General features: G+C 39.4%; 1 protein-coding gene across 3 annotated transcripts in view; it reads left to right on the plus strand.

Annotated features, from left to right (window-relative positions):
• The window catches only part of STAT4 (signal transducer and activator of transcription 4), a 41,924-nt gene extending 16,102 nt beyond the window's left edge, over positions 1 to 25,822 (plus strand). The window contains exons 4-24 of one of the 3 annotated variants that reach the window (XM_054830318.1): positions 1,001 to 1,099; positions 1,895 to 1,987; positions 3,891 to 3,969; positions 5,588 to 5,673; positions 6,594 to 6,745; positions 7,954 to 8,112; positions 8,989 to 9,081; positions 9,943 to 10,002; positions 10,797 to 10,814; positions 10,894 to 10,987; positions 11,806 to 11,850; positions 14,639 to 14,722; positions 15,502 to 15,600; positions 16,847 to 16,982; positions 18,118 to 18,170; positions 18,945 to 19,039; positions 19,470 to 19,606; positions 20,007 to 20,198; positions 21,389 to 21,455; positions 21,986 to 22,094; positions 24,205 to 25,822. In XM_054830318.1, the coding sequence (XP_054686293.1) occupies positions 1,001 to 1,099; positions 1,895 to 1,987; positions 3,891 to 3,969; positions 5,588 to 5,673; positions 6,594 to 6,745; positions 7,954 to 8,112; positions 8,989 to 9,081; positions 9,943 to 10,002; positions 10,797 to 10,814; positions 10,894 to 10,987; positions 11,806 to 11,850; positions 14,639 to 14,722; positions 15,502 to 15,600; positions 16,847 to 16,982; positions 18,118 to 18,170; positions 18,945 to 19,039; positions 19,470 to 19,606; positions 20,007 to 20,198; positions 21,389 to 21,455; positions 21,986 to 22,094; positions 24,205 to 24,231 (1,977 nt within the window). In that variant the 3' untranslated portion in view covers positions 24,232 to 25,822. The remainder of the gene's footprint in view (positions 1 to 1,000; positions 1,100 to 1,894; positions 1,988 to 3,890; positions 3,970 to 5,587; positions 5,674 to 6,593; positions 6,746 to 7,953; positions 8,113 to 8,988; positions 9,082 to 9,942; positions 10,003 to 10,796; positions 10,815 to 10,893; positions 10,988 to 11,805; positions 11,851 to 14,638; positions 14,723 to 15,501; positions 15,601 to 16,846; positions 16,983 to 18,117; positions 18,171 to 18,944; positions 19,040 to 19,469; positions 19,607 to 20,006; positions 20,199 to 21,388; positions 21,456 to 21,985; positions 22,095 to 24,204) is intronic. The other 2 variants (XM_054830319.1, XM_054830320.1) reach the window with 2 other exon arrangements.
• The last annotated feature ends 628 nt before the right edge of the window (positions 25,823 to 26,450 follow it).

The following is a 26,450-nucleotide window of genomic DNA, read 5'->3' on the forward strand; positions in this document are numbered from 1 at the left end:
ACTTACTGTGCCACATTCAGAGAAAGCAAGAATAAATGAAGATCTGAGTGGCAGCAAAATATGATGAGAATAAAAGATAAAAATAATAAAAAAAAATAATAATAAAAGCTAATCAGAAAGAGGTGAAAAGAAAAAAAAAATCCAGAAGTGGAAACCATACAGGAAAAGAAATAAACTGGCTTAATTCTAATGAATGGCTGAAGACTGTATGAGCACTGAATAAAGGGCATCTGAATGAACGATACATGGTTATTCAATAAAAGGCATGAAGGGTATTGAGAAACACAGAACAAAAACATCACCATGAAAGATGCTGCTTGAGAGTCCTCAATCATTCCAATTTGATAAATACAGCACAAACCAATATTTGTTCAAATTGTGCCCACTCCTCCGTCACGCATCAGCAATTCTGCACCTTATTTATGGTGATGTAAAAATAGAGACTTTTTGGGTTCTTTGGCTTGGGACAAGAGCTGCTTGTTCCTTCATCTTAGGCACATTATTTGTTGAAGGAGAAAAATTGTTCATAGACATTAAAATGTTAGTCTTCTGCATTTTGCTGAGGAGGCTTTTCTGCTTGCATCATTACCGTATTGATACACTTACAATTTTTTGTTGGCAGAAGTGCTACATGATAACAGCAACATCCTATTGAAAATGGAAGACCTGATAAAATCGTGCACAGAGTAGGCTGACAGGAAAGCCCTTTCGAAACAGCTGTGTTAGCAGTGGAGCAATTTGATCTTCAAATGATGTACATCTCGGAGTTGTATCTTTATAATCTCTGTAGAACGTTGTTAAGAATATTTTATGACAATGGTAGCAACTGACCCTGCACCGCAAGGCTGAACCAGCACGAGCAAAGGTCAAGAGCAGTAGGGGGGTCTCTTCCACCCGCACCAAGCTCTAGCTCATAGACACTGAAACACATTGTTTGTGATTTCCAGAGGGACACCCTGGATTCCGAATTTTTAAAAGTTGTATTTATTTGTGCTTGCAGGGCAAATATCACGGTAATCCCATGCATATAGCAGTAATCATCTCAAACTGTTTAAGAGAAGAAAGAAGAATATTGGCTGCAGCTAGCATGCCTGTACAGGTAATGAATTACATTTCGTTAATCTGCCCCATGTTAATATGCTCACATGCTTTTAGGACCAAATCCTGTCCTCTCATTCCACTAGAGTGATTTGTGTGTACTAGGGGTTGCCAAATGTTGCCCTTTAAACTCATGTTTGTGCTTCATTAGTGACTCCACTGCTGCAAACATTGCTATAGGTGACTTCTACATCACAGCTAATCTTCAAAGACTTTAATCTGTGGGAAAGGCTTTAAAGAGATTATTCTTTGCAAAAAAACAGATGTGTATATTTTAAATTATGGAATGCATTCATTCATATTAATTATGCAATGCAAAAGACATTCCGTCAGATATGTTGCAAAGGCACTGATAGTTTTTACGTTGTTTGAAGAAAGACACTTTAAAATTACATATAAAGCCTGATTTGGGGAAATTGTTACATGGTTAAAACCCAGATAGAATTTTTAAGTCAAATGTGTTCTTTTTAATCACCTGTGGATATAATACATATTCTTATATGAGTATTGTGACACAGGTCTTTTTCAGAAATCTAACAATCTACATTTCGGTTTCTTTAATTTACTAGATGTTTAACATTTGCAGTGTACCCACACCCTTTCACCTTTTGGATTTGAAAGTTAAAGCAGCCTGGTTTTTGCATCTGTGGAACTAAACAGATTTGTCTGTTTACCCCAGTCTCCAGCTGGTTGCAGACCAGCTTCTGAATTCCCTCGCTATGCTACAACTTGCAGTACAGTTACTATCACTTGTTATTGTTACTCATCCACCCGTTATCTCTTCAACGTGTTCCAGGGGCCACTGGAAAAGTCTCTGCAGAACTCTGTGGTTTCAGAACGGCAACGAAACGTAGAACACAAAGTGTCAGCCATCAAGAACAGTGCTCAGGTATTTTTTTGTCCTGTTTGCTGTTTACGCAGCCATGATTGTCAGACAGACATACCTGAACTATCTTTAAGCTGGGTAGCATGAATACTTTTGCTAACAAGCTGCGCCGACCATTTTCCATTATTCTGAGGACCTCAGCCCAGACTACCTACCTAGGACATACCTGGATCCTCAGGTTTTCACAGCTGCTCTGGGTTCACCGTGAGAGCTCCCTAGTTTAAAGCTGTCAGACTCATCCCTATGCGAGTTGCAGGCAGACCTCCGAGTGCAGTTAAGAACATACCTACTGTCTCTGAAAGAGATGTGAGGTTCAGTAAATGTATTTCTGCAACTTCACCTCTTTTAGCTGGGTCAGCAGCACTTAGCCTTTGTGACCTCTGAGTCATGTACCAAGATTTTTGCAAAGCTGAAGGCTGCGTGCCATAATTACATGTTTTGGAAACGTGAGGGGAGAAGAACATTGGGAACTGATGATAACAATTCTCTGTACCATTGCAGGGCAGAGCCAAACCTGTAGCTGTGTCCCATAGAGACCCTAAAGCTTGGTCAGAGAATACCTGCCCATTCAGTTCAAGGCAGGATAAGGATTCAGATTGCCCACGGCCTTTTTTTTTTTTTATCCCAGCCCCACTTTCAGCTTTGCAGCAGTCTCAATGTGGAAGTTATAATCAAAATACCTGTCCATATGCCCCTCAAGAGCAATGCTTTTGGTATACTGGAAAGAGGCCCCAGTAGCATTCCCTCATCAGTGTCTCCCTACATGGGAAAGAAGGGTGAGAGAGATGAAACCCGTAAAAGGATAAAGCTTGCTTTAGAAGAATGCCATATGAGATCTCCGTGTATAAAGTTATAAGAGTAGCAGAGCGAAAGCAGACAAAGCTGCAACCCAGCAGCCTACCGCGCTGCTTCTCCTGCCGGCATGGGGAAGCGCAGCCGTTCCTGAAAGACCAGTGAAAATGAGAATGATTTCTAGACATGAGGGTTTTTAGTAGGCAATTAAGTTGAACACAGAAATCAGCCAGCTCCTTGTGTATGTAATTTCATACCTTACACATATAATTTAAAAGTTTAGTCTCCAAAATAAAGAGGAAACCAGAATGGCTAATTCTGTGTGTCCTCATTTAGGAAACGAGTTTTTGTATTTTCACAGACGCTCAACGTGCATATCTCAGGGAACTAAAAAGGATTGTTTATGAGTTGCTAGTAGAATCAAGGCTTCCTGTAAACAGCACAGAAACAGACCTTAGAAGTAAACCAGATGATTTTCTGCAGTTTTATTTTCCTTCTTTTGATGTGTCTTTTTTTGAATTGTCATTGTTTGGTTACTAGAAGACACCACCTAAACTTTTTGCAGTACGTATGAAAACAAACCCTTGCAGAAAGCCAAAGCAGCAACAACTTTTCATTTCTTTACCCAAATTCTTAAGTAATTCCCTAAATAAAGTCTCTGAGCTCTGCTCCTGGCTCTAGCTCCACCTTTCTTGGCTTTGCACACCCCAGTCCAATTTCCACTGAAATCAATGCAAAATTAAAGCAGGGCAAATAGATAAAGTTCCAAGAAGAGAGTTACGTTATTGGCGTAATCATTCCTACTTTCACTACATCGCTGAACTACTAAAGAAGAAGTGGTTAAGCCATATCAACTACTGTTTGACTGTGGGAGAGAGGCTAAGAGTCGGCTTTCTGAACAAGTACAATAAATCTGTAGTTATAAATGTGCATTCATTCAATCATCTTTTTTAAAGTTTACAAGATAGTAAACCAGTGTTCCCAGAACTGCTTAGGGATTTTCAAATGGTAGGAAAGGAAAATACTATATTATGGATTTGTCCATTACAAAACAAATTCCTTTTTATGTCACTATGAACACCCAAATAATTTTACTTTCTTTTCCCCGGGAAAGATGACTGACCAAGATGTCAAGTATTTGGAAGACTTGCAAGAGGAATTTGACTTCAGGTATAAAACAATACAAAGCTTAGGTAAGAGTTTTTATAAATATTTTCAGATTCTCTAGGAAATGGCTGATTCTGCAGCTAGACCTCAGTATCAGGTTGTTTTGTGAGTTACCCAGATAATACATGTAAACCTAAAAATGGATTTTCAGTTTATATAACAGTTATAGTCTTGGAACATAATGACTCTTTTGGGGTTAAGAGGGTAAACAGGATCTTGTTGAGCAAGTATGGTTATTTTCTATAGATAAGCTGCATAAATGGCATGAAGAGCAGTAATTGTCTTAAAGAACCTATTTTTCAATCTCCTCACCTTTGACATGGCCCTTCCCTGGCAGGATGTGGAAGAGCCTCTTATTTCCCAGAACAGAGTTGTGCAAAACTGATTTTTTAGCCTCTAACTTGGCTTTCTGTTCTTTTTTGACCACAGTGGTGATAACCAGCTGGTAAGCACTCTGAATGCATGTTTGACCAGCCTACGATGGTTGAAATCTGCACACGGCAGCAGTCCTTGCATGATCTCTTTCAGAAAAGAAACTGAGGTCCACTCGTGTCTGCTCAGATATCTTCACATTATTTGCCTTTGAACATGCAAAGATATTGGGCCTGAAATGTCCAAGTTCTTAAACATGGCAATCCCATACATTTAAGGCTGGGTATGGCCAGGCAATTGGAAGAGATCAAGTTGCCATGGTTTAATGAGTCATTAGTCATCAGGCCAATCGTAATTATTGACCACACAAATGATTAAAGCCTGCCTCACTTGTGACATAAAACATGCTTACATAAATGACTTTCAGGGCTTAAAATTTCACTGCGTCAACAACCACTCCACACCAGCAGAGCCCGCTTGCGGTACCTTACCATGTGCCTGAGCAATTGCTGTGGCTGAGCTGACAATCAGTCACTTGTGTGCCTCTATTGAAACATCTACCCTAACGCAACGGGAAGATGTCAGTCCAGAGCTTAGCAGAGACACGGTTGGCACCAATTTCTTTCTTGAAGGTAGCATGAAAGATGCAAGAAGAACAAAAGGTGGGGGAAGGTGAGGGCGGGGAGGGGGAAGAGCTGCATACGAAAGAGCGTGGGGCAAGCTTGGGGAAGCCTGAAACTAATGCATGATCCAGAGAAGGAAAAAAGTTACGGAGAGAGGGAAATACCCAGTGATCAGTACTCCCAGCTGCTGAAATCCCCACGGCAATGAACGCTTTATCTCTGTTTCAAATGCCTAACCTCCATTCTCTCAGCCAGACGTGTAATTCACATCAAGTCCAAAGAGCTTTAGTCAGTCTGCTGACATCACAAGCCTGTTTCAGCAGTGCACAGATCAATCGTTGATCCAAGCCAGATGTACATAATACACATGAGTATGCACATAAGAAATGTACAGATTTCTAGGTATCGTCCGTATGTTTGCTACCTTTTCCTGTTTCACATACACATCTAAAGAGTGGAGTCATAAAACCTTATCTTAAATTTCTACTAAAGTTAGTCCATTCCAGCGAAACACGCTATTACATAATCTACTGATGTCTGCAGTTTATTTTTTCACTAGTTCACGCTGCAGTCTGGTCACGTTTTTTTCCCCTCCTCCCCTTATAAACACACACATGCATTTATACTGATTTTTTTCATCCCCCTACAGAGCAGAGCGACAAAAACAGCGTCCTCATTAAACAGGAAATGTTGGCATTGCAGGCAATGCTCAATACTTTAGACTACAAGAGAAAGGTTAGTGACATATTTTGTCATCTGTGGTTCATTTGCTTTCTCCCCTTATTCCCACATTGAATACTCAAATGCGTATGTGTGCCTTTTTAAAATTTGCCTCAGAAGAACAGACAAATAACAGGAGTTATGTTACAAATCCACAAATGGTTTTGGGTGATTTTGACTAGCAGTTAAGAAATTGGCAATTAAATAACAGCTCAATCAAAGATACCATTCTGCACACCTTAGAAGGGAGGTGAGGGCATCACTTCTCAGGATCTCTTATGTACTGTGTTAAATGGATAAAAGGTATATATTGCCAACTAAGCTAAAGTAAGCAAAAAAATATTCAAACTAAATGTGATCTAATAGTTGAAAAAACACCCCAAAACCAAACTAACAAAACCCCAAACCAACCACCCACCAATGGTACCTTGCTCTGTTCAGTGACAGAGACTTGCAAATATGACAAATATTCCCCTGACCAGTTCTTTGCTGGCACAGAAAACAACACGTGTACGTAATTTGTTTAAGTCCATGTGCTTTTTACGGATAAAAGCAAGCACGCAAAACCACCAGCACACCGGGTATGATACAAAACAAAAGGAGGACTTTTTGGCCTTAATGGTACTTGTAAACGTCAACTTATGGAGGTGTTATTCCCACAAAGAACGCAACAATCCTCCTTCCGCCCCCCCCCCCCCCCCCCCCGCAAAAAAAGCAGTTTTACTGGGGAAGAGCCCGTAGAGATTCAGGATTAATTTCAAATGCAACGGGTGACGAATCCAGTCACCTCTGAGTTAAAAAGACTAAAGTTGTAGGGGCTAAACATGATGACTTTCAGAGTAATTGAAAGAAACGTAATCAGCACTTTTATGATAATTGCTGAATTTTGTGGCTGTTCCCTGTGGTCAGTTTGTGACAGCTTTCCTATTTTACAGGAAGTACTCAGTAAAATAGGGCGTGTGATTCATGAAATCGATATGCTTATGAGCAACATGCTGACTGAAGAGCTGCTAGACTGGAAGAGACGGCAGCAGATTGCCTGCATCGGGGGTCCTCTCCACGGTGGGCTTGACCAGCTCCAGAACTGGTAAACTTGCCTTGCGCTTGCGTTTCCACTGAAAACCACAGGAAGTCTGTGGCACATGAAATGATCTTGCCTTTAGATCAGTTACCTTGCAAAACCAGCGAATTCATTAGCAGCCGGGCAGGTAAACAACAAAAACACAATTTGTTTTGGTGGACAACATTCGCTATTCAGAATTAATAACATTATAGTGAACTGCTGAGCCTGAGCCGTGGCAGTCGGTCATTTTTTGGTTTGACGGTTGTTCCAGATATATGATACGTAACCTCTCGGGAGTTTTGCTTGAGTAAGAACCGTGCTGACTGAGTTTGTCACTGAGGGCAGTGGGAGTTTTGTCTAGGCAGGAGCTGGGTAGACACTTTATGCTTTGACTCACTACGTACATCACTCCTCCAGACTTCAAACACCACAGGAATTGAATGGCAGTAGTCCCTGTGGTGGTAACTCTAAAGGGGATTGCAAATTTAAAAAAAAAAAAAAAAAAAAATTAAAAATAGCATTATATTTAAAAAGGTAATGCAGCCAGAGAATGTCAATGTCCTGGTCATTTCTCTCCCATCAAACTTCTCTGCTGGAGAAGGTGAAGTAAAAAATAAGAAGAAAAAGGAAAACAACAACGAAGCTTTTTAGGTTTGAAGAAAAAGGGGGGTTTGCCTTTTTTGTGTGGTTTTTTTCCACTGAAGTATTTTTTTTTCCAATGAAGATGTTAAAAATAGCTAGAATATGTGCTTTTATACACATATACCCTATTAAACTGTTAGCAAGTGTGTTTGGATTTGATTTTCCTTATTGTTTTTTCATTTCTGAGAAATGCACTTCCTCAGTCTTTGTAACTTTTTCATTTATATAAATATTATCCTTTTGAGGAGTACATTTTGCAAGACCACTAAGCTGTAGGAAAGAAAGAAAATTGGCACAAGTGCCCTGCACGTAAAACATGAGAACTGTGTATGTATTTCTTCTAAATTATTGCAGACAGCATTGCATTGCTGTTGACGAAAATGTTTATCTTTGAAAATAAAAGTAGGAAATTCTGCCTGATGTATTTATATACTCCTGTAAACAAAAGATGAATGGACATGAGTTTGGATAAAGCTAGAAACACCAATCGTACCGATTCCGATTTCCCTAAGCAAGAAATTCAGTAGCCGTTACGTTCTAAGCAGCCATTTACCTGAACGATTGCAAACCGCTCTTTTGTCTTGCTGTAGTTTTACGCTGTTGGCAGAGAGTCTTTTTCAAGTTAGAAGGCAACTAGAAAAACTGGACGAACTGTTGACCAGACTGACTTACGATGGGGACCCTATCCCAGTGCAAAGACCTCAGCTGCTGGAGAAAGTCAACTTCCTGCTCTACAACCTTTTCCGGAAGTGCGTAAGCCATTGTCAACGTACATAACTTTACCTGAACCGATAAAGTTATTGGCAACAATGAGACCATATTGTTAAGAAGAAAAAAAAAAATTAAAAAAGGTTGAGTCTCTGAGGATCTCAAAGATGGAGTTTCCAATATAAAAAAGTATGTACAGCTGTCACCAAAATCCCTAGAAGCTGAGGGTGCCACGGAGCTGCTCCTGCGTAGCAGTTAAGGGTTTGTGGTCAAGTTCTGACTCGAGGCGAACACACAAAATCCACTTATTTCAGTAGGAATCATGTACATACTTCTGTGAAAGATTGGAGGGGTTGGGTTTGTTTACTTTTTTAAGTAAAGTGGCAGGTGCTAATTTGTTCCCTGTCTTTCCTCTTCCCCACCAAGACATTCTATTAATATGTAAAATATTATCATCATTCCTCTTGCCCTTTGTACTGGCTATATGAGAGATATACCAAAAGTGACTATCTGAAGGCAAAACATGGTCAATTGCTTTTTTTAGAAAAAATGAACAAAGATAAAATGATTGTTTAATATCACTGGAGCCCGGCTCAGTGTATTTTCATACTCTGTTTTATGGTTCTGATAAAAGTCTTGGTGTTCTGGACCTTTATCAGCCTGGTATTTTAGGACTGTGGAATTTGTTTTGGTTTGATTTTTAATGTATCCCAAATATCTGTTTCTTATGGGAACAGTTCAACTGTAAATTAGACCGCTGGATCATTTTGAGAGCTGAGGGTTGGAATACATACCTCCCACTTCAGCATCTGTAGAGAAATAAATCTCTAAGAGCTAACAGCACTTTTTGCCCCTAATACGGCTGTTTGTTTATGCATATTGCTAACGATCTATTCGTTTCATTTCTTTTCACACAGTTCGTTCGTGGTTGAAAGGCAGCCCTGCATGCCAACACATCCCCAGAGGCCAATGGTTCTCAAAACATTAATACAGTTCACTGTTAAATTAAGGTAAGGAAAGGAAATCTGATATAAAGTCCTTCATTTGTGTACTGCATTTTATCCTAGGAGACTGTTTCAGAGTCTAGAAAGCAAAGCAGACCAACTCGTGTTAGAGATCCTTTTGACTCCAAGGAGAGTTTCCTGGAATGACGAGATAAAGGCCACAGAATCTGTCACTCATAATAAGTGGCAATAAAGAGTAAATCAGTGTGAGGAAGAAAGGCAGATTGTGGCCAAAAGTCAGCACCTTCAAGATTCTGTATGCATTGAATTCTTATTTTAATGACTTTGCGAACTGAGTGAATAACGATCCACAACGTACAAGCCAACATCACAATCCTCAGAGCCACTTTTGCACGTAGGAATGAGAAACTTCTGCATTTTGGGGGGCTCTAGAGAATCAATGACAAGCTGTCGCGCTCTCACTAGCTCCTTGCCTGACCTTGTGAAAAGAGCAAAGCTGGGAGAGGAACTCACGTCTCATTTCTACCTTGCAGCAAAAAGAGCGCATGGGGGGTCAGGGGGCGGAAAGGGCACGTGAAGCAAAGTACACGTACATCTACGTGCAATCACAGATGATACTGATCCATCTCTCAGTTATGACCCCTTTGTTGTCTTGCTAGCCATTCCCTCAGACACATACTAACTTTTCCACATAGTTGCGGGGAGGGTAGGACACCAGCCACCGGAACAGCTCAGCCCCTCTTTCTGAGTATATAACCCTGTAAATCATGATATAATCCTAGATGCCTAATCTGTTTTCAGATTGTAATCAGTTCAGATACTTTGGTGTGGAGCTACTGGTCTCTAATGTTTTCTGGTGAGAAATCTATTCTGTTAATATTCACTTTTACATTTTCTGTTTTCAAGGTTGCTAATTAAATTGCCAGAGCTAAACTACCAGATCAGAGTGAAAGCAACTATTGACAAGTAAGAAACTTTAAATTAAGATATTCTGTCTCTCCCTACAGAGACAACGCAGGTTTTCAATTGTTACCCTATCTGATTTAGAAGTTGCTTTAAAAAGGAAAAAACCCACCACCACAAAAAACCCCAGTTAAAACATCAGGGCAATGCTTTTTTTTTTTTTTTTTTTTAAATGTGGAAGACTTTGTCTTTTTTTTTTAAAAAAAAGGCTGCTATTTCTAATTGATATTTTCAGATTGGAGGCAAGAAGTCCATTTAAGATTTATTTCAAGACTTAGATAAAATTCATCAGTCTGAAATAGTAGCATCACACAAAACCTCTAAATCACAGTGTATTGCATTTATGGGATAGTTAGCTCTGAAACAGCATTTACCTCTACTGGCGTTAATAGGCCCAGTACCTTCAACGCAGCTGCTCCAAGCAGTTCATGAAGCTTGTGCTTGAAAAGCTGGTGCTGCAATTGCTGTGGAGCTCAAAGAGTTTTATCCCACCTGAGATGAAGACTGCTACATAAACTCCTTCTTTCTAAGGGGTTCGGTACTTCGATACCCACATATCATTCCAATGGCAAAAAAAAACCCCAGATAAAATACACTACTTGCACCTGGCCAGATACAAAAGTCTAACTGGACAGTACAAATTTCAGTTCTTTATTGTAAAAATTGCAGTTGTATTGGTAATACGAATTAACTTGAACAAGGTAAAAATCTATCATCTCAAGATAAGTTTCTCAGTGCAAGTGTGGCTTACACTTTTACTGATTCACAACCTGTTTCCTCCCCCTCTTCTGTTTTAGGAATGTTTCAACTGTAAGGTAAGAAAATAAAAGATCAGATTTCTTAATTTATCCAATACAATATCATTTGAGTACGTAAGTGTAATGTCCTCCATAGTAATCGTAGATTCGTTCTGTGTGGAACACACGTGAAAGCAATGAACATGGATGAATCCGCAAATGGAAGCCTGTCGGTAGAATTTCGACATTTGGTAAGTTTAACTGCTTTTTTCCTGTCGTGCACCTCTGGTAAAGAAATAAAATGTTCTTTAAAAACTATGCAGGGAGAACTGTATTACTGTCAAGTCTACACTCATTTTCTTTTTAGTTATGCAGAAAGTTTATTCCTAGAATCTCTTTATCCCATCCATATTTTATCTATTCCATAAAATAAGACTATGTATTTTCACAGCAATGACAAAGCAAATCTTAATAATGCCAGAAAAGGAAAAGACTAATCATGCTGAATTACACAGCTTCTTTTTGTTAAAAACAAAAGAACCAAAAAACCAACCCCAAACCACACCACCATTGTCTAGGGGAAATATATTGAATTGAAAAATTGAATCCTTAAGATCTGGTTGAAATGAATGCCTGCCATAACTGTCTTTTGAGAGACTCTAGTACTGCTTCTGTGACTTCTCTAATATCCCAGTGAATCGTGCTTTCTGACTAGACTCCCTCACCTAGCGTATATATTTTTTTTGGCTTAACCACAGATGCAGCGCATCAGAGTAGTTTGCAAAACCAGATGGAGATTAAAAGTTTTTAGTGCTTTTCTGTATTATATGCTTTGCAAGCACCCTAATTAACACTTTGTTACATTAACTTGGTTGCTTTAAAAATATCAAAAGACTATTCTCTGATTAGACTTTTCAAGGCATAGCGTGAGAGCCTTCATTACAGTGCATTTGTGTATTGTAAACAAAACCTTAGCATACTAAGAACATCGTGGTTACAAATGACGGTCTCTCTATGTACTTCTCTCTGTAGTTTCTTTGCCACATAAATACTGTTTTGCCTTATACAGCAACCCAAAGAAATGAAATCAAGTGCTGGAAGCAAAGGAAATGAGGTTTGTGCATTTATTTTACATGTTATTTTTGATTACTCTTACAAGTATTTCGGATTAGTTTTTATTTAAATCAAAGAGCAACCATATCCTGTTAGATTTTGAAATATATTTTCCTTATATTAAGTATAGGGCCAATTATTACATAATAGTATAATGAGAACTTTTCAGAAGTACTCAGAAATTTTAATTACATGCCTCAAATTTGTGTATAAAAAAGTTACATTAGACGGTAGGAAGTAGTAATCTGACTGAAAGTACGCCTTCCTCTTTAAGGCTGCCTTTTTGGTCATTTACATTTTGAAAAAAATGAGCTTTTTGAGGTTTGTTTGGGTTTGTTTTTTTTTTTCTGAAACAATTTTTCCTATAGGAACGGTTCTTTAAATAAATATTCTGTTGGCCAAGTTTACAGCTGAAGTAATGGTATAATTATATTTGCATCAAAGAAGTTTGCTCGCCTCAGCCGGGACCAGCGTGCTTGGTTTAGCACTACCCATCGACTCCGGTCGTAGGTTCCCCTCTCGTGGTGACACGGCACTGTGCCGTGGCAGCCCGAACAAACCAGCGGGCACTTGGCAGTACCCACGTTTCAGAGGTGCACGTACCCCTGGCACATCAGGCGAACGCCTATTGCAAGTGCTTGCTTCCTAGCAGAGGAGCTTAAAATCCGTACATTCTCGCTTTGCGGAGAACAGAAATCAGTAGCATCAGCCTTGGCGCTAATCCGCACGGAGAACTCCGTGCCCCTGCATCCACCTCCATCACGGAGCGCTCCCTCCGTTCCTGTGTTACCCTCCAGCACTCCTCACATCCAGACCACCGCCTTGTCTTTCTTTCCCTGCCCGGCTCCCCACCATCTGCACAGCTCTACCCTACGTCCTTCTTCTCAGCTCTGGCTTCCTACAAACCGTAACTCTTGTGTACAACAGAAGTGCTGAGAGTAAAGTTGTATTGGCAAGTTTCAAAAGAAATTAAAAAAAAAAAAAATCACTCATATCACAGTCCAAATAGGTGCAGTTATACAAGCACAAACATTATTACAAGTAGTCTTCTGTACAAAGCAAAGGCGTGTTCTGCACGGAGGATTTTAACCAAAAACCTAAAGCAGAAGGTACTTCTGCACGCTTCACACAGCGTTTCTGAACGGAATAACTTGCAACCTGATTAGCAAGACTGAAACTCAAGGCTCGCCTCCCAATTACTTTGCTACTTACAAAGTCATTTGCATAAGACAAGCAAATGCAAAAACGTAGGTGTAAAGTTGTTGGTGCTCTACTTTTGGCAGCATTTTACTCCCACTTTCACACACTGTGCCTTTATAACCATATAAAATGTAGGGCTGTGGAGAATTAGGACGGCTGAGCTGTGAGATGGTTCACTGCTGATTTCCTCAAACAGCACTTCCCCTTGGTCAAATCACAGTCTGAAATCATTATTAGCATGATCAAGTTTTTTGATTAGCAGTGACTATAATAATTTTAAAATTTGGTTTGTTTACAGGATGTTTAGTAAGCCAAGAGTGTAGTTGTTAAGTATGACTCACCTCGTAAAAAAAAAAAAAGTGGAAGCTCTCTATATTTGAGATTTGTTCTCTCATGCAGATATGCCTTTTGTCTAGATGATTTTTCCATAATAAAAAAAATGAAGTTTTTGCAAAATCATAACGGGGGGAGAGGAAGGGGTGTTTCAACCCTTTTCAACTTTGTGTGAGCGATACAGGTTGACCTGAATTGATTCTACCTGTATTAAAACATTTGAGCTCATTTGATGGTTGAGTATTTCGTGTAAAAGCCTTCAGCGTTAAGCTGGATTTTCCCTTTGCAAGGCAGATTTATTATTCAGATGCCTGAGGATCTCCTGTGGTCTCAACCTCTCATTTATACAACATATTTTGTTGCAGTGTCCTGTATGAGGCACTTCCCCAAGGAAAAGTTTCATTTTACATTGGCTGAAAGCAGAGTATTTCAGTAAACGGAAACATTTTGATTTGGGAGTTTTATTTTGGTTTTGTTTTTTTTTTTTTTAAATCTGACAAAACAAATATGTGATGGAAGAAAAAAAAAAAGGCAGGAAAAGGACAAATAGATTTTTATACTTTGACTTCTGGGGATGGAAATGCATTTCAAAAGATCTGTTTCCCAAGGGGCAGAGATTTGGATCTTTACAGAGCTATGCTGGTTTGTAATCAAAACAAAACGCTTGTACTGCAAACTTTAATCAACTACGACAAGCAAATTTTCTTTTTTTTTTTTTCCATCCAAGAAAAACTTGGGATTTTTAATACCAGATTTACTTTGGATTAATGATTTAGGTCTCCACTCCTTCAACTAGTACTATCTAAGTATATTTACAACAAAACCATTGTAAGATGGGAGCCTATTTGTCATTAAAGCTGTGACTTTTTGGTTTGTTTCCAGGTTGTTTCTCCTTGAAGTTTCAGTAAAGAAACTTTAGGAAGAGTTGGACACAATCTTTATCAGGCACAAAAAATAATCTGTCATGAACTTCTTGTGTGCAACACTTTAAAAGCAAAAGTTAAAAGTTTAAAAGTGTTGCTTTAACAATCTCAGGGGTTTTTTAGATTCATCAGGAAAAACTACCAGTTCTGGACTAATTTAATGTCAGCATTTAACAAACCAATCATTTCCTTCACATCCTCCTTTTCCTGCTCTACTTACATCTTTGATACCTGTTTTCTTTCCAAGTTGTGTAATCTCAGCGGTCGGATGGCTAACACAGTGCTAAACGCCAACTGTGCACTCACCGTTTTACAATCTACTCGCTCCCTCAGGGCCCGCACATGGTGACCGAGGAACTGCACTCCATCAGCTTTGAAACACAGGTCTGCCTGTACGGACTGACTATCAATTTGGAAGTGAGTATTCTAGCCAGATTTTCTGGGGCAAGAATAAAAAGTGTTTTCCAGCAGCTTACATGAGAACAATCATGTGGGGCCAGACCATGGGTCCGTCTGTCTTAGATTGTGTCTGCAGCAGTAACCGTAAGCAGACACGAGATTTCCAGAACTTCCAGACAGAAAGAAGTATACACGGGTTTACAGCAACATTTTTAGCCCTTCTCTTCAGAAGCTCAAATACCAGCTCTCGCAGTAATTTCGTTATGCCACGCAAAGGTAATAGATCTTACTAAGCAAAGACTGTGGGATCCACTGAAGTCAGTGACAAAATCCAGTCACAAAATCCATATTCACTGGCAGGCACATCCCTCTGTTAAGCATTATAAATTAATGCATTAGAGAAAGTCTATGATACCAACTGCAAGTCATAGGCTAAGGACACCCCTTGTGTGCCTAAAATGGACCTTTAGAACCTCTTCTAGCGATAAGGACTGCCACAAATCACTCTTCTGGCTGCAGGCTGCCATGCCCACGCAGTTGTCACACAGCTACAGCTAGGCTTTCTGTCCAGGTCCAGCTGAGTCCTGAACGCCCTCTGAAACCCCACTTCTGTCTTGAAAGGCAAGCTAGGCATCAGTTACCAACAGCTGGTCCTGCTCTGCAGGCTCAACAACAGGATCTTGAGGGAGGGAGGAGCAAGAAAGGAAGAAAGAAGGGGCTAGAAGAAAACAAAGCCTAACACAGCACTAACACTTTCCTTAGCAGCGTTTACATCCTGTGTTCGTTCTTTCCACCAGACCAGCTCTTTGCCTGTGGTGATGATTTCCAATGTTAGCCAACTACCCAACGCATGGGCTTCCATTATTTGGTACAATTTATCTACCAACGATCCTCAGGTAGGTCTTCAGTATGCAAGTACTGACTTTCTGCATTTTCACATTTCTATTATTTGGTTACCAAGTATATTCATTATCAAAAGGCTGTGTTTCCCTCTTAAACTGGCCTTATTTTTCTCACGTACACTGTTATCAACACCACACTTTAATGTTGTTCACTTTATCTTTTGTTCTCTGCCCAGATAAAAAAAACCAAACACACGTTGAGCCTTCCTTTTTGTAAGCTAAAGTAGTAGTTCTTAAACTAAGGAAATGTAAAACCCTTCTCCACAGCTTTTCTAGTTTGAATTTCTCGTTTTTCGATGTGGTTGACCAAAACCGTACATGGTACAAAATAATTCTACTAGTACAACTCAGAAGTGTCTAAGTAGATGTATAGGTGGGACTGTAATGTTCTTAAGTGCTGCTTTCCCTCATGCCTTTTATAGGAGCTAGTGCTTCTTATGGAGATTATAAGTGTCAGGTAGCACCGTCTAGTGGCTCTAACCATGAGCAAAAGCAGAATCGTTCTTTCTCAGGCTCCTGCTGGCTCAGCACGTATTTTAGATTCAGTCACTGTTACAATATTTGCAGATTGAAGAACAGTGCTGTCAACAACTCTCAGGCTTTCAGTCGGGGATTAGTGGCAGTCACACAGATGTTCGGAGCAGAGAAAGAGTAAGACAGTTTACCACAGGGTGCGCCGAAGAGTGATGGCAGGCCAGCTGACCAGCAGCCTGGACTTCACTATCACTCTGTGATACTCCGAAGAGTCTTCTGCACAGCCTTCAGTGTGTTCGTTACACGTACAGTCCAGAAACCAAATGAAAAACTAAGATGAGCCAAACGATTCGACACCATATTGCTATACGAGTATGTAGCAGTTTGGGATTTCCATGCACCAAACACTACAGTGAGAGTATCTGCATTTATTGGATGGGCTTTCAGCATATTTTCACTGTCTTAACATACTATGAGAAGCATAGCAAGGTATTTTATCATCCAAGATGCACACTCAGTCTCTCACTCTCTCTAGGAGTGCCCTCTGCTTCCCTCCCCTTCCAACTCTGCCCAGGGACCCGAGTAGACCTTGCTGGGTGGCTGCAGGTGGGAGGGCCAGCACTTATTTACCCCAACCTATCCTCCACACACACGCCTCATTTTTAACACTTCTGGATTCTGCTCGAGTACTTGCAGCCTTCTTTTACAGCCTGTAGCGTATTTCATGGTTGCTAACTGTCTAAACAAAGCACTAATTCTTTTGCAGAATTTGTCTTTCTTCAACAATCCCCCTGCAGCCACTTTAAGTCAGCTCTTAGAAGTACTGAGCTGGCAATTTTCATCGTATGTTGGTCGTGGACTCAATTCTGAGCAGCTCAACATGCTGGCAGAGAAACTTATGGGTAAGATTGTAGAAATACACAGATTTTCTTTGCTTTTGGGCTCTTACATTTGGTAGTCACAGGTAATGATATTAAGCACAACCTCCGCTTCCAGAGCTGACTTCAAAAATGCCACAATAACACTTGTTTTTCTTTAAAGAAAAGCACGTGTCAGCTTATTCTTACCACAAAGTGATTAAACTTCTGAACTTCCAGGCTGCTAAACCAAAGAAAGAGGGCATCAGAGTCACACTGAACTGTGATGTTATTTTGTTTCCTTAGCAAGTAATTATCTCATGCATCTGAAATCAAAAGGAAGTCTTTTTGCTTGCTTATGGGGTTTGAGTTTTGTTTCATTTTAAGTACCCGTCATTGTGGGTCTGTTTAGTTCCGGGACCCATCCTTCACTGCCGACAGCATAGCAAAGAGGCCCTGTAACTTCAGCGAGATGAACGACAGAACGCTCTGATCTGACTGTTCCCCAGAAGGCAGAGAGGCCTGAGGGAAAGCTGGCAGAAGAAAAGAAAACCTTATCTGTTTCTGGAGAAGAAACAATTATAAAATATGCTGCGAGCTGTGAGAAACTCCAAGCTGCGGGTGTAACAATACCTCTGCTGTTGCGTAAGAACAAAAGCATTTGTCAAAGACTGGGGGGAATCTTTACTTTTATTGCTTTCAAAGCTGGGAAGCGACGACTGGTTTCTCTGGATAACAGTCACTTTTTCTGATAGTTTCTTGGAGATTTCTTGCTTAGTGGAGGTAGTGGAGTTGAGAGGTGCCATTGTAAATCAGCAAGAATCATAAAAAAGAAAAAAAAAAGTCTTAAAATATGGAAGCTCAAGATAAAGTGAAGACCAAGAGTAGTAACACTCAGGCTAAAAACTGAAACTAAGGAGACGGTGTCGCAGAAGCAAAGTCCCAGACTACTTTAGGCAGATATTCCCAAAACTACCATTATCGGTGGCTTCAGAAGGATACAGAAAAACTGATCTGCAGCCCCTTAGCACGTCCCTCTCAATCCCTCTCCAAGTCTCGATGTACTGTACTCCCCCCTCCCCAACTATACAGAGATCAAGCTACATTATTTCAAAACTTCAGAAAAATAGACTCACAGTTTGTTGGTTGTTTTTGTTTTGTTTTGTTTTTTTTCTTTCAGGACAACAAGTCAGTTACAATGATTACCAACTATCCTGGGCAAAGTTCTGCAAGGTACGGTTCCGAAAGTAAAACTAGACTCTTCTGTTTCCTAACGCTCGCATGCATGCCTAACTCCGTCTCTCTGATGCTACTGATAGATTCCCACTTGCCATATGTGGGGGGACAATCACATTCATTGTAAAAATTTAAATAGGAAAATAATATTTCCAGAACTTTAATGCTTGGGCTAAGAGATCTACTTAATTACATTGCTACAGAGATCAGAAACTGTCATGATAGCGTGCCCTATATATTTCCGTAAATGCTCAATAGATTATGCTATCAAAGCGTACGATACATTTTTCATAAAGCATACAGTAATTTTTTTCATATGCTCAGTTGTGGCCTAAATTATTTCAAGTCGGTTGATACATTCAGTAAGCTTGATGAGGAGTGGAAAATATATTGAGAAAGAAGGGTAAACCCATTTTATTCATATCAGCTGCATTATTTAAACACGTATAGAACTTTGGAAGGAAGTTCAACTTTCTCATCATCATTTCTCTCAAAATGTAATTTCATAACCAGGAAGAAACAACAAATGTGATTTTTTTCTTTTCTTGAAAAATGAGGTGCTTACAATGCATATCTTAAAAATCAATTGGTTTTATGTCAGGCTGAGAGACGTTTCTCAAAACAGCAGTTCAAATTTGTCATTCTTGAACAAACTAGATGATTCTAAAGAAACCGAGATAGCCATGTCATGTGGATGGTGGGTAACAACACTCTCACAATTCTCTTCTTGTGTGTCTTGTTTTTGTTTGTATTTTGTTTTTTAACCATTAGGAACATTTGCCTGGAAAGTCTTTTACCTTTTGGGTTTGGCTTGAAGCCATCCTGGACTTAATTAAAAAACACATTCTTCCTCTTTGGATTGATGGGTGAGCAACAAGAAAACAGCTGTATATTGACCTCTCTCTGCTTTGTCTTTTTTCTTTACTAATCTCAGAAGAGTATTTGCAAAGAGTTTAATACTTCTGTTTCCCTCTTCCCATTTATAACTTTTGGAAATTTTTGCCCAAAGGGAGCACCATTGCACCTCTTAAACAGAGCTAAGCCTGCATTTCTATCAGTTCTGTCAGTGTACAGTCAAGTACTGCAATAAATTTCATCATGCTTCCTGGTACATTCAGCTCAATGCCATGCTCCACGCGTAAATCACATGAAGCTTTTGTCATAGCTTCAAGACCTTATAATGCTTTTGTAACCACACTTTGAACACCTGTATAAAGTTTGCCCAGATGCATTGCGCAGATTGAAGTCTGTATTTTTTTTCCAAAAGTAAACCCATGATTTCCTGTTGCACTTCAGGTACGTAATGGGATTTGTAAGCAAAGAGAAGGAACGAATTTTGCTCAAAGACAAGACACCGGGAACATTTTTATTAAGGTTTAGTGAAAGCAATCTGGGTGGAATTACCTTTACTTGGGTGGATCAGTTAGAAAATGGTAAGTATAATTTAAAAAAAAAAATAACATAAACTTCAACTCTGCAATACACTCGTAATACAGGAGCCACAGTTTCTTTGGTTTGAAAGTAAAATTCACGTGTATCATGTCTCAGTATGGTTTTGGGCAAGATACAAGTATCATATTTACTGAAAACCCCCAAACTCTGAAAGCCTACCTTCTCGGTTCTTTATATTAATTATGTAAGTTCATTAGGAGGCATACGTGCTTACTGCAGGCTTTAAATTTATTTCCAAATGCATAGAAAGCCTATCTTGAAAGATACTAACAGGTAAAACCCACGCCAGTGCAAACTGTGAAAGAAAGGCAAAAATACGTTCCAACTGCAGGTGCTGATCTACCAGTTATCAGCAGTTACGGTGCCTTTGTATTTTTACAGGAGATGTAACTTTTCATTCGGTGGAACCCTATAACAAAGGCCGCTTATCTGCACTGCCTTTTGCCGACATACTGCGCGATTACAAAGTTATTATGGCAGACAACGTTCCTGAAAACCCTCTGAAGTACCTGTATCCAGACATTCCCAAAGATAAGGCCTTTGGCAAACACTACAGCTGTCAGCCAAATGAAGGTTGGGCTCCATTTCTGTATTTACCATTTCTGCAGAGCGGCAGCAAAGTCAAGAGACAATTTGAGGATGGGGGCGGGGGGGTGAGGAAGGGAACAGATTAAGATGCCTCCTCTAGTCGGCATCTTCAAGAGAACTGTTTTAACAAGTGCCTGTCATTTAGACAGCTTCGTTTTGTAAATATATCCCTGGTCTTAGAGGTTACATTAGAGGCGATGACAACAATATTTAAAAGAAACTAAGAAATGCATCTTAGGGTGGAAAGAGTTGAAAAAATAGGATTTTGTTTTTTTTCCTGACCGATGCATTACAAAATTAAGTGCTCAGGTGTTCAAAGGAGACAAAATTAAAAGTCATCCTGCTTATCGGCTTCATAGTTGTGTTACACCATAGCACACTGTCTCTTTAATTTCAAGGAAATTCTGTTTTTTCCAAACAGCTTGGAAGACCTGCTTTATTCCAGCCGTATAACCTTTGGCAACTGCACTGGAAAATACAAAAAGCTAGACAAGAATGGCTCCAAATACGTTCAGGCCCATGCTCTTTCTTGTCCAAGTTACAAGTCAGGCCACTTTTACATCAAACTTGCTCCCTCTCAAGAAAGCCCTCAAAGCCTTGATTTTTTTTAAGACATAATACACATTCTTGTGGACTTTCAGTATAAAAGGTTACAATTCGAGTTCAAATTCCTACACTACTCAAAAATATTTGGAGGCTACAAATGTTTCTCCTCTTCGTTTTAATTTGGTGGACTTTGCCTAATGCTCCAGTCCTCCAAAACTGTACGTATATGCTTACTTTCATGCAAAAGACATTGCTGGAGCTGTATCTGTAGAGGCTGAGCTCCACGCAAGCATTTGCAGAACTGAACTCTCGAGGCTGAGTACCACCAAGCTTGTAGAGTTACAGTATATTTGCTTTTGAAGCCCTAATGAGATCTCTTTCATCAGTTGCTGTATATTCTGAGGCGGCGATTCATGTCAAGGTAGCACAGTCAATTATGTGACTAAGACCAGAAACTCAAAGACTAATCTCAGGAATTCCCCTCGTTTCTATGGCTGCCTATTTAAGCATAATCAGGGACATTTCTTTTGCCATATATTATGGTGTGCAGCACTTCAAGCAGATAACCAATTTCAAAGAAATACTAAAATTACTAGGCAATATTTAATTTCTCTAATATTTACTTTTAGTCTCAAAGCCCTCAGATGGAGGAGGCAAAGGTTATGTTCCTTCTGTATTTATCCCAGTCTCCAAAATGTAAGTACCCTTACAGACGTATTACACTTCAAATGCTACTTTTATTAAATTTACATACTGTTTCAAAGTTTTCCCTGCATCCCTTCCCCCATTCAAATACTTTGGGATAGCAACACATCACGTGTTTTTATTCGGCCAAGGACTGCTAAAGACAAGAAAGGGAAGTAAAGAACTTCACTTCTACAGTGCTTTTCCCATCCACGTGGCAAAGCGTTTATAACGATTGAACGCAGACTTTATGGTAGTCTGATCTACTTATCTTTCACTGTCTCCTTTTCCTCTCCAGCAGCTGCTATTACAGAGTCAGGCTCATCCTCTCTTCACTTGGTCCTATCTCCTACATTTTTAAATGTATTCCAGGTTGCTGGTGCATTCTTACGGGGCCACCAGCAAGCCTGAGCATGGGCTTAACTAACTTACTAAATATTCACCGTACTCCACTGCTGTGCATCAAGTTGGAGGGAATTAGGTTGCTTTTAAGACTATTTTTGTGTACTTTGTTTTTTGTTTGTTTTTGTGTTTTTTTTAAGCTTAAATGATTCTACAGATCCACATTCTCCATCAGATCTTCTTCCAATGTCTCCAAGCGTTTATGCTGTGCTGAGAGAACACCTGAGTCCCACAGTGATTGAAACTGCCGTATGTTGTAAACTTTTCCGTACATAAGTTAATACTAAGCAAATAGGACATGTACAACAGATGCTGGTTATAAAAAAAGCTGCTTATACAATTATGAAGAAATTAGAGCGCTCTCATCACTTGCTGTATTACATTCTGAAATGATGGTGCAGACATTTCCTATTCTAAATGGAACAGGATGTCGCAAGCATACTTGGAAGTACTGTGTTATGCAAAATTGTCTGACACGCTGGCTGTGAACATCATAATTGAAAGGCCTCAGAGTTCTTGCACAAACAAAGCCTTTACACTGACAAATACATAACAATTACACTAATTCTGCAGATAGTACAGAGGACTTGACTTGCTCAGGGAAGCTGCACAGGGAACATAAAAATTTCCGATTCGGCAAACTTGCACAACTTTTCAGTGCTGCAAGTTTCTAACATGGAGTATCAAAGTGAGAAATTAAAAGTCAACTAAAACATTTTTAGCAAATAAAACTAATATTCAGTAAGTACATAGAAATATTGGGAAAATACTATACCTATGTCCTATTAAAAATATTTTCTTTCTTCTTTTACTTCCTGACTAGAAATTGTATTCTGAATCATTGTGGCTTAGAGTACTTGCAGCACTGATGTATACCCCCTGGGGATTTGTCCAGGAGACTTCTATCAGGAAACACAGCAGTGGTTTGGCTTCAACAGCTTTAAAAGAAAACACTAGCTCCTAGTTTTCCATATGTTCGATGATTTATGATCTTAAAATGGTTATATATTTAAAAGCCTGTCAACTCCCTTTCAAATGCCTCTCTGCAAACACGCCTCACCCACAAACAGAGCAAAACTAAACCAGAATCCTGACTGTTGATGATTGGAAACTCAAATTTTATATACAAACAGAGGAGTTCTTTAATATAAACCAAGCTGAAGATCTGTTCAAGAGCAAATATCTTTTCTTGCTTCTTCACCTTTTTCTCTGATAGCACTCATGAAAATTTAGTTTTTCAGTGAAAATTGAAATACTAGCCTGAAGGAAAATTCTGTGTTAAAACCTACGGTACCCAGAGACATGTCTCCACTCATTTGTTGGTTGGTTTATACATATGAAAAGAGTTCTGACCTTCTAAACTGCATTTGTGAACTACATATGCACTTGCATTTCCCAAAGTTTTGGCAGTGAAAAGAATAGTTGGCTTCACTTTTGTTTATCATCAGGCTCCAAACATTTTTGGTTTCTTTTTGCATTCACCGTAATTCTCAAACCAGCTCTATCCAGAGTTTCCAAACCAGCTGTGACCATCAACATCTTCTGGGGCCGCAACCACACAAAAAGAATGTGTTCCGTGATGAACTGGGAGAGTCAAATACAATCATGCTGCAGTTCTTAAGGGTGCTAGAGAAGTGGCTCAGTGCTGCTAGATGGCAGGTGGATTTCTGGAGGCTCTGGCTAGAAATGTTTTCAAGTTCTGCTAGAAATTAGGGGAGAAAATAGTTTGGGAGAATTTTTACAGAATTCCTTCCTTTTTCCATTCTATTTACCTTGCTAAATTGGGAATGAGGAAAATATGGAGTATTTTTCATTATCATTCCAAATTCACACAACATAATCTACCCTGGGGAAGAGCTGGCTAAGCACAGTAAGCAGACAATCTGCGTTATTAAAGCAACGCTTTTCCTCCATGAGATGCCAATAAAAAGCACCACGGGAGATGCAGAGAACAAGAGTGAAATCTGCAGCGGGGCAAAGTATCTTATAACTCAGTCTCAGCAAGATACACTTTCTGCAGTCTTGCTGAATTTCCTTCTATTTCCCCCCTCTCCAGATTCCCCTACCCATCAGGAAAACAAAGACTCCAGCAAGAACCCTGCTATACATATCCATAGGCTGCCAGAACCACAAAAGTTCATAGAAAAATATGTATCATTTTTATTGCAACTGTTTCCCACACAGTGTTTTCTATATTTTGTAAAGAACTAGGAACAGGATCCTCAGATCCTTACCAGTTTGTACTACATTGTCAAATGACACTGCAGTTACCTTGAGCCAGGGAAGGTTTCATCTGCAGTCATTTCTGAATGAACAGCAGTAACTGCATGAGACTAATCTTTTCCTTCTTCTCTTCTAGCTGAGTTCTCCTTACTCAACTGACTGAAGTTCACATACTGGAAAAATTAGTAATCATGTCAACACCGGCTGGGTTAAAGATGCAGTAATTTTTTTCATCATCTTTGTAAATCAGCATTTCCTGGAAACCATTATGATGTTATTCTTGGGCCTCTTTCTGTTATCAATACCATGTAAACCAGGAATCTTCTCCCTAGGGATTCCAGATAGCCTCCTGCAAGTCAGAATTACTGTCCTCACTGATAAAAGGCCAAATCCTTTCTGGCTAGGAGGTCCTGTCAGTTCAGTGGGGTCTGGCAGGGATAAATTTTACTTGCAGAATTAACGTCCATAGAATTGTTGTAAATACAAGAGTATAACAAAATGCGTTGCTTCTGAGAACAGCATAAAACGATAACTAAAGACATTAATATGTTTGGAGAAATTAGGATTTATTATGTTAAAAAGTTTCTGTTTAATCATCATACGATTAGTTCAGCTTCTATTTTAAAGCAAAGATTCTCATCCCTCTGAGTTCAAATGTCACATAGATGTCCAGGGTTTGCTTGTTTTCCAAAGATGAACTACCTTCAGCATAGATTTTTATCTGCCAGCACAGCAGAAGTTGTGGAAGGCAGGCAGGCAGGGAAAAGAAGGGAGTTCCAGAAAGGAAACACACAAAACTTACGGTGTCAAAAAGGTTACCTCCATTTTGCCACTGGAAAAGAGGGTTAGTAAAACCTACCCCTCTCACAAAATATTTGCAGAAGCAAATCTATTTGTGGACGAAGCGCACAGATACTACAGCACATACTATCAGAAAGTCTACAAAGAAAAAATCCTGATCTGACAGAGTTTGGATGCTATCTGGTAAACACAGACTGGGAAGCAGACTTTTTAAAAATAGTTACTGAAGAGCTGCAGCATTTGCTGACCACTGGGCAATTTCTGCTACATGACAGAATATTACATGCCTGTCAGTGACTCATTTAATAAGCATAATAACTAGTTTTTATATAAGTGGTAAAATTGCTATTTTTATTTTTTTTCGGGCACTGTTTAGTGCTAGGTTTGGGTTGTTTGGTTTTGTTGTTGTTTTTTCCCCCAAATATTAACCCTTAAAAACTCTGTTAATAGAATAATAAACAGTCAATTCCAAGGCCACTGCATTTCATGCATGCAGGCTCATTCAAGATTTAATTGTTGTCTACAGAATATATGGTTAAAACATGCATACGACGACTTGAGCATTTGCACCTCATACTCTTCTGAAGTAAGTACAAGTTAGACATCTGGGGTGAAAACATAACCTCCTTGAATCAGTAAGACCTGGATTTTACTTGCATTTCTCCTTTCTTACTCACTCCTTTCACCCATACTGTTGATGTTAGTTGAAAGTAAGTGAATGGAAAGAGTAATGAGATACTTCTGTGATACATGGGAATAGATCTGAAACGAATGAACATGTCTCTGTTCATTAATCTGAGTGATTCAAAGCAAGCTGCAGATAAGTCATTTTCTCTCAGAAAGCATCATGTATAAAATAATTGTCCAGAACAACAAGAGCAATTATGTATATAGTTTGGTAACATCTGTTATTTATATGATCAGTATGAATAAAAACTGATTTTGGCTTAAAGCTGGGTACCTGGCCTTTTGTGGAACTTTTTCAAGATACGACAAAAATAATCTTGCCATCTTTTTGTTGAGCTCAAGTCTGAACTACAAGCAGTAAATGCAACTTCACCTCACATCAGCTATTGCATGCCTTTTCATTCTAACCTGTTCTCACAATCTTAATGCAACCAAAATGGGAGTACCCTGTACCTTTGACCATCTAAACCTCACGAGAAGTATGGTAAAAAAGGCTCAGACATGGTACGTGAATGAATCAATCTTCTCTCTCCTTCCCCCTTGCTCCCCCTGCAATGCAACTCTTCAAGACTCTAAAGTCTTGACCCGAACACAAAATATTTCATGTTACCAAATACCATTGTGGATCAGGCTTTGGCATTAGTTTCTACTATTGTTTTAAAACAGATTTTGCAAGGGGGTGGGGTGCGTGTTTAACATTTAATTGAAAGGCATATGACTTCACATCAGTTTGCTGCTTTAAAGAAACATTGGAGTCATTTTCTGTAAGATAAACGTATACAGCCCAAGCCTCCTCCTACTAAAAAAGTGAGAATTTTGTCCTTGTACCACCATAAGAGCAGGGTTCTCTAGTAAAATGATGGGGGGGGGGGGGGGAACAAACTGAAAGGAATG

Source organism: Grus americana, chromosome 6, assembly GCF_028858705.1.
Source record: "Grus americana isolate bGruAme1 chromosome 6, bGruAme1.mat, whole genome shotgun sequence".
Lineage (NCBI taxonomy): Eukaryota > Metazoa > Chordata > Aves > Gruiformes > Gruidae > Grus > Grus americana.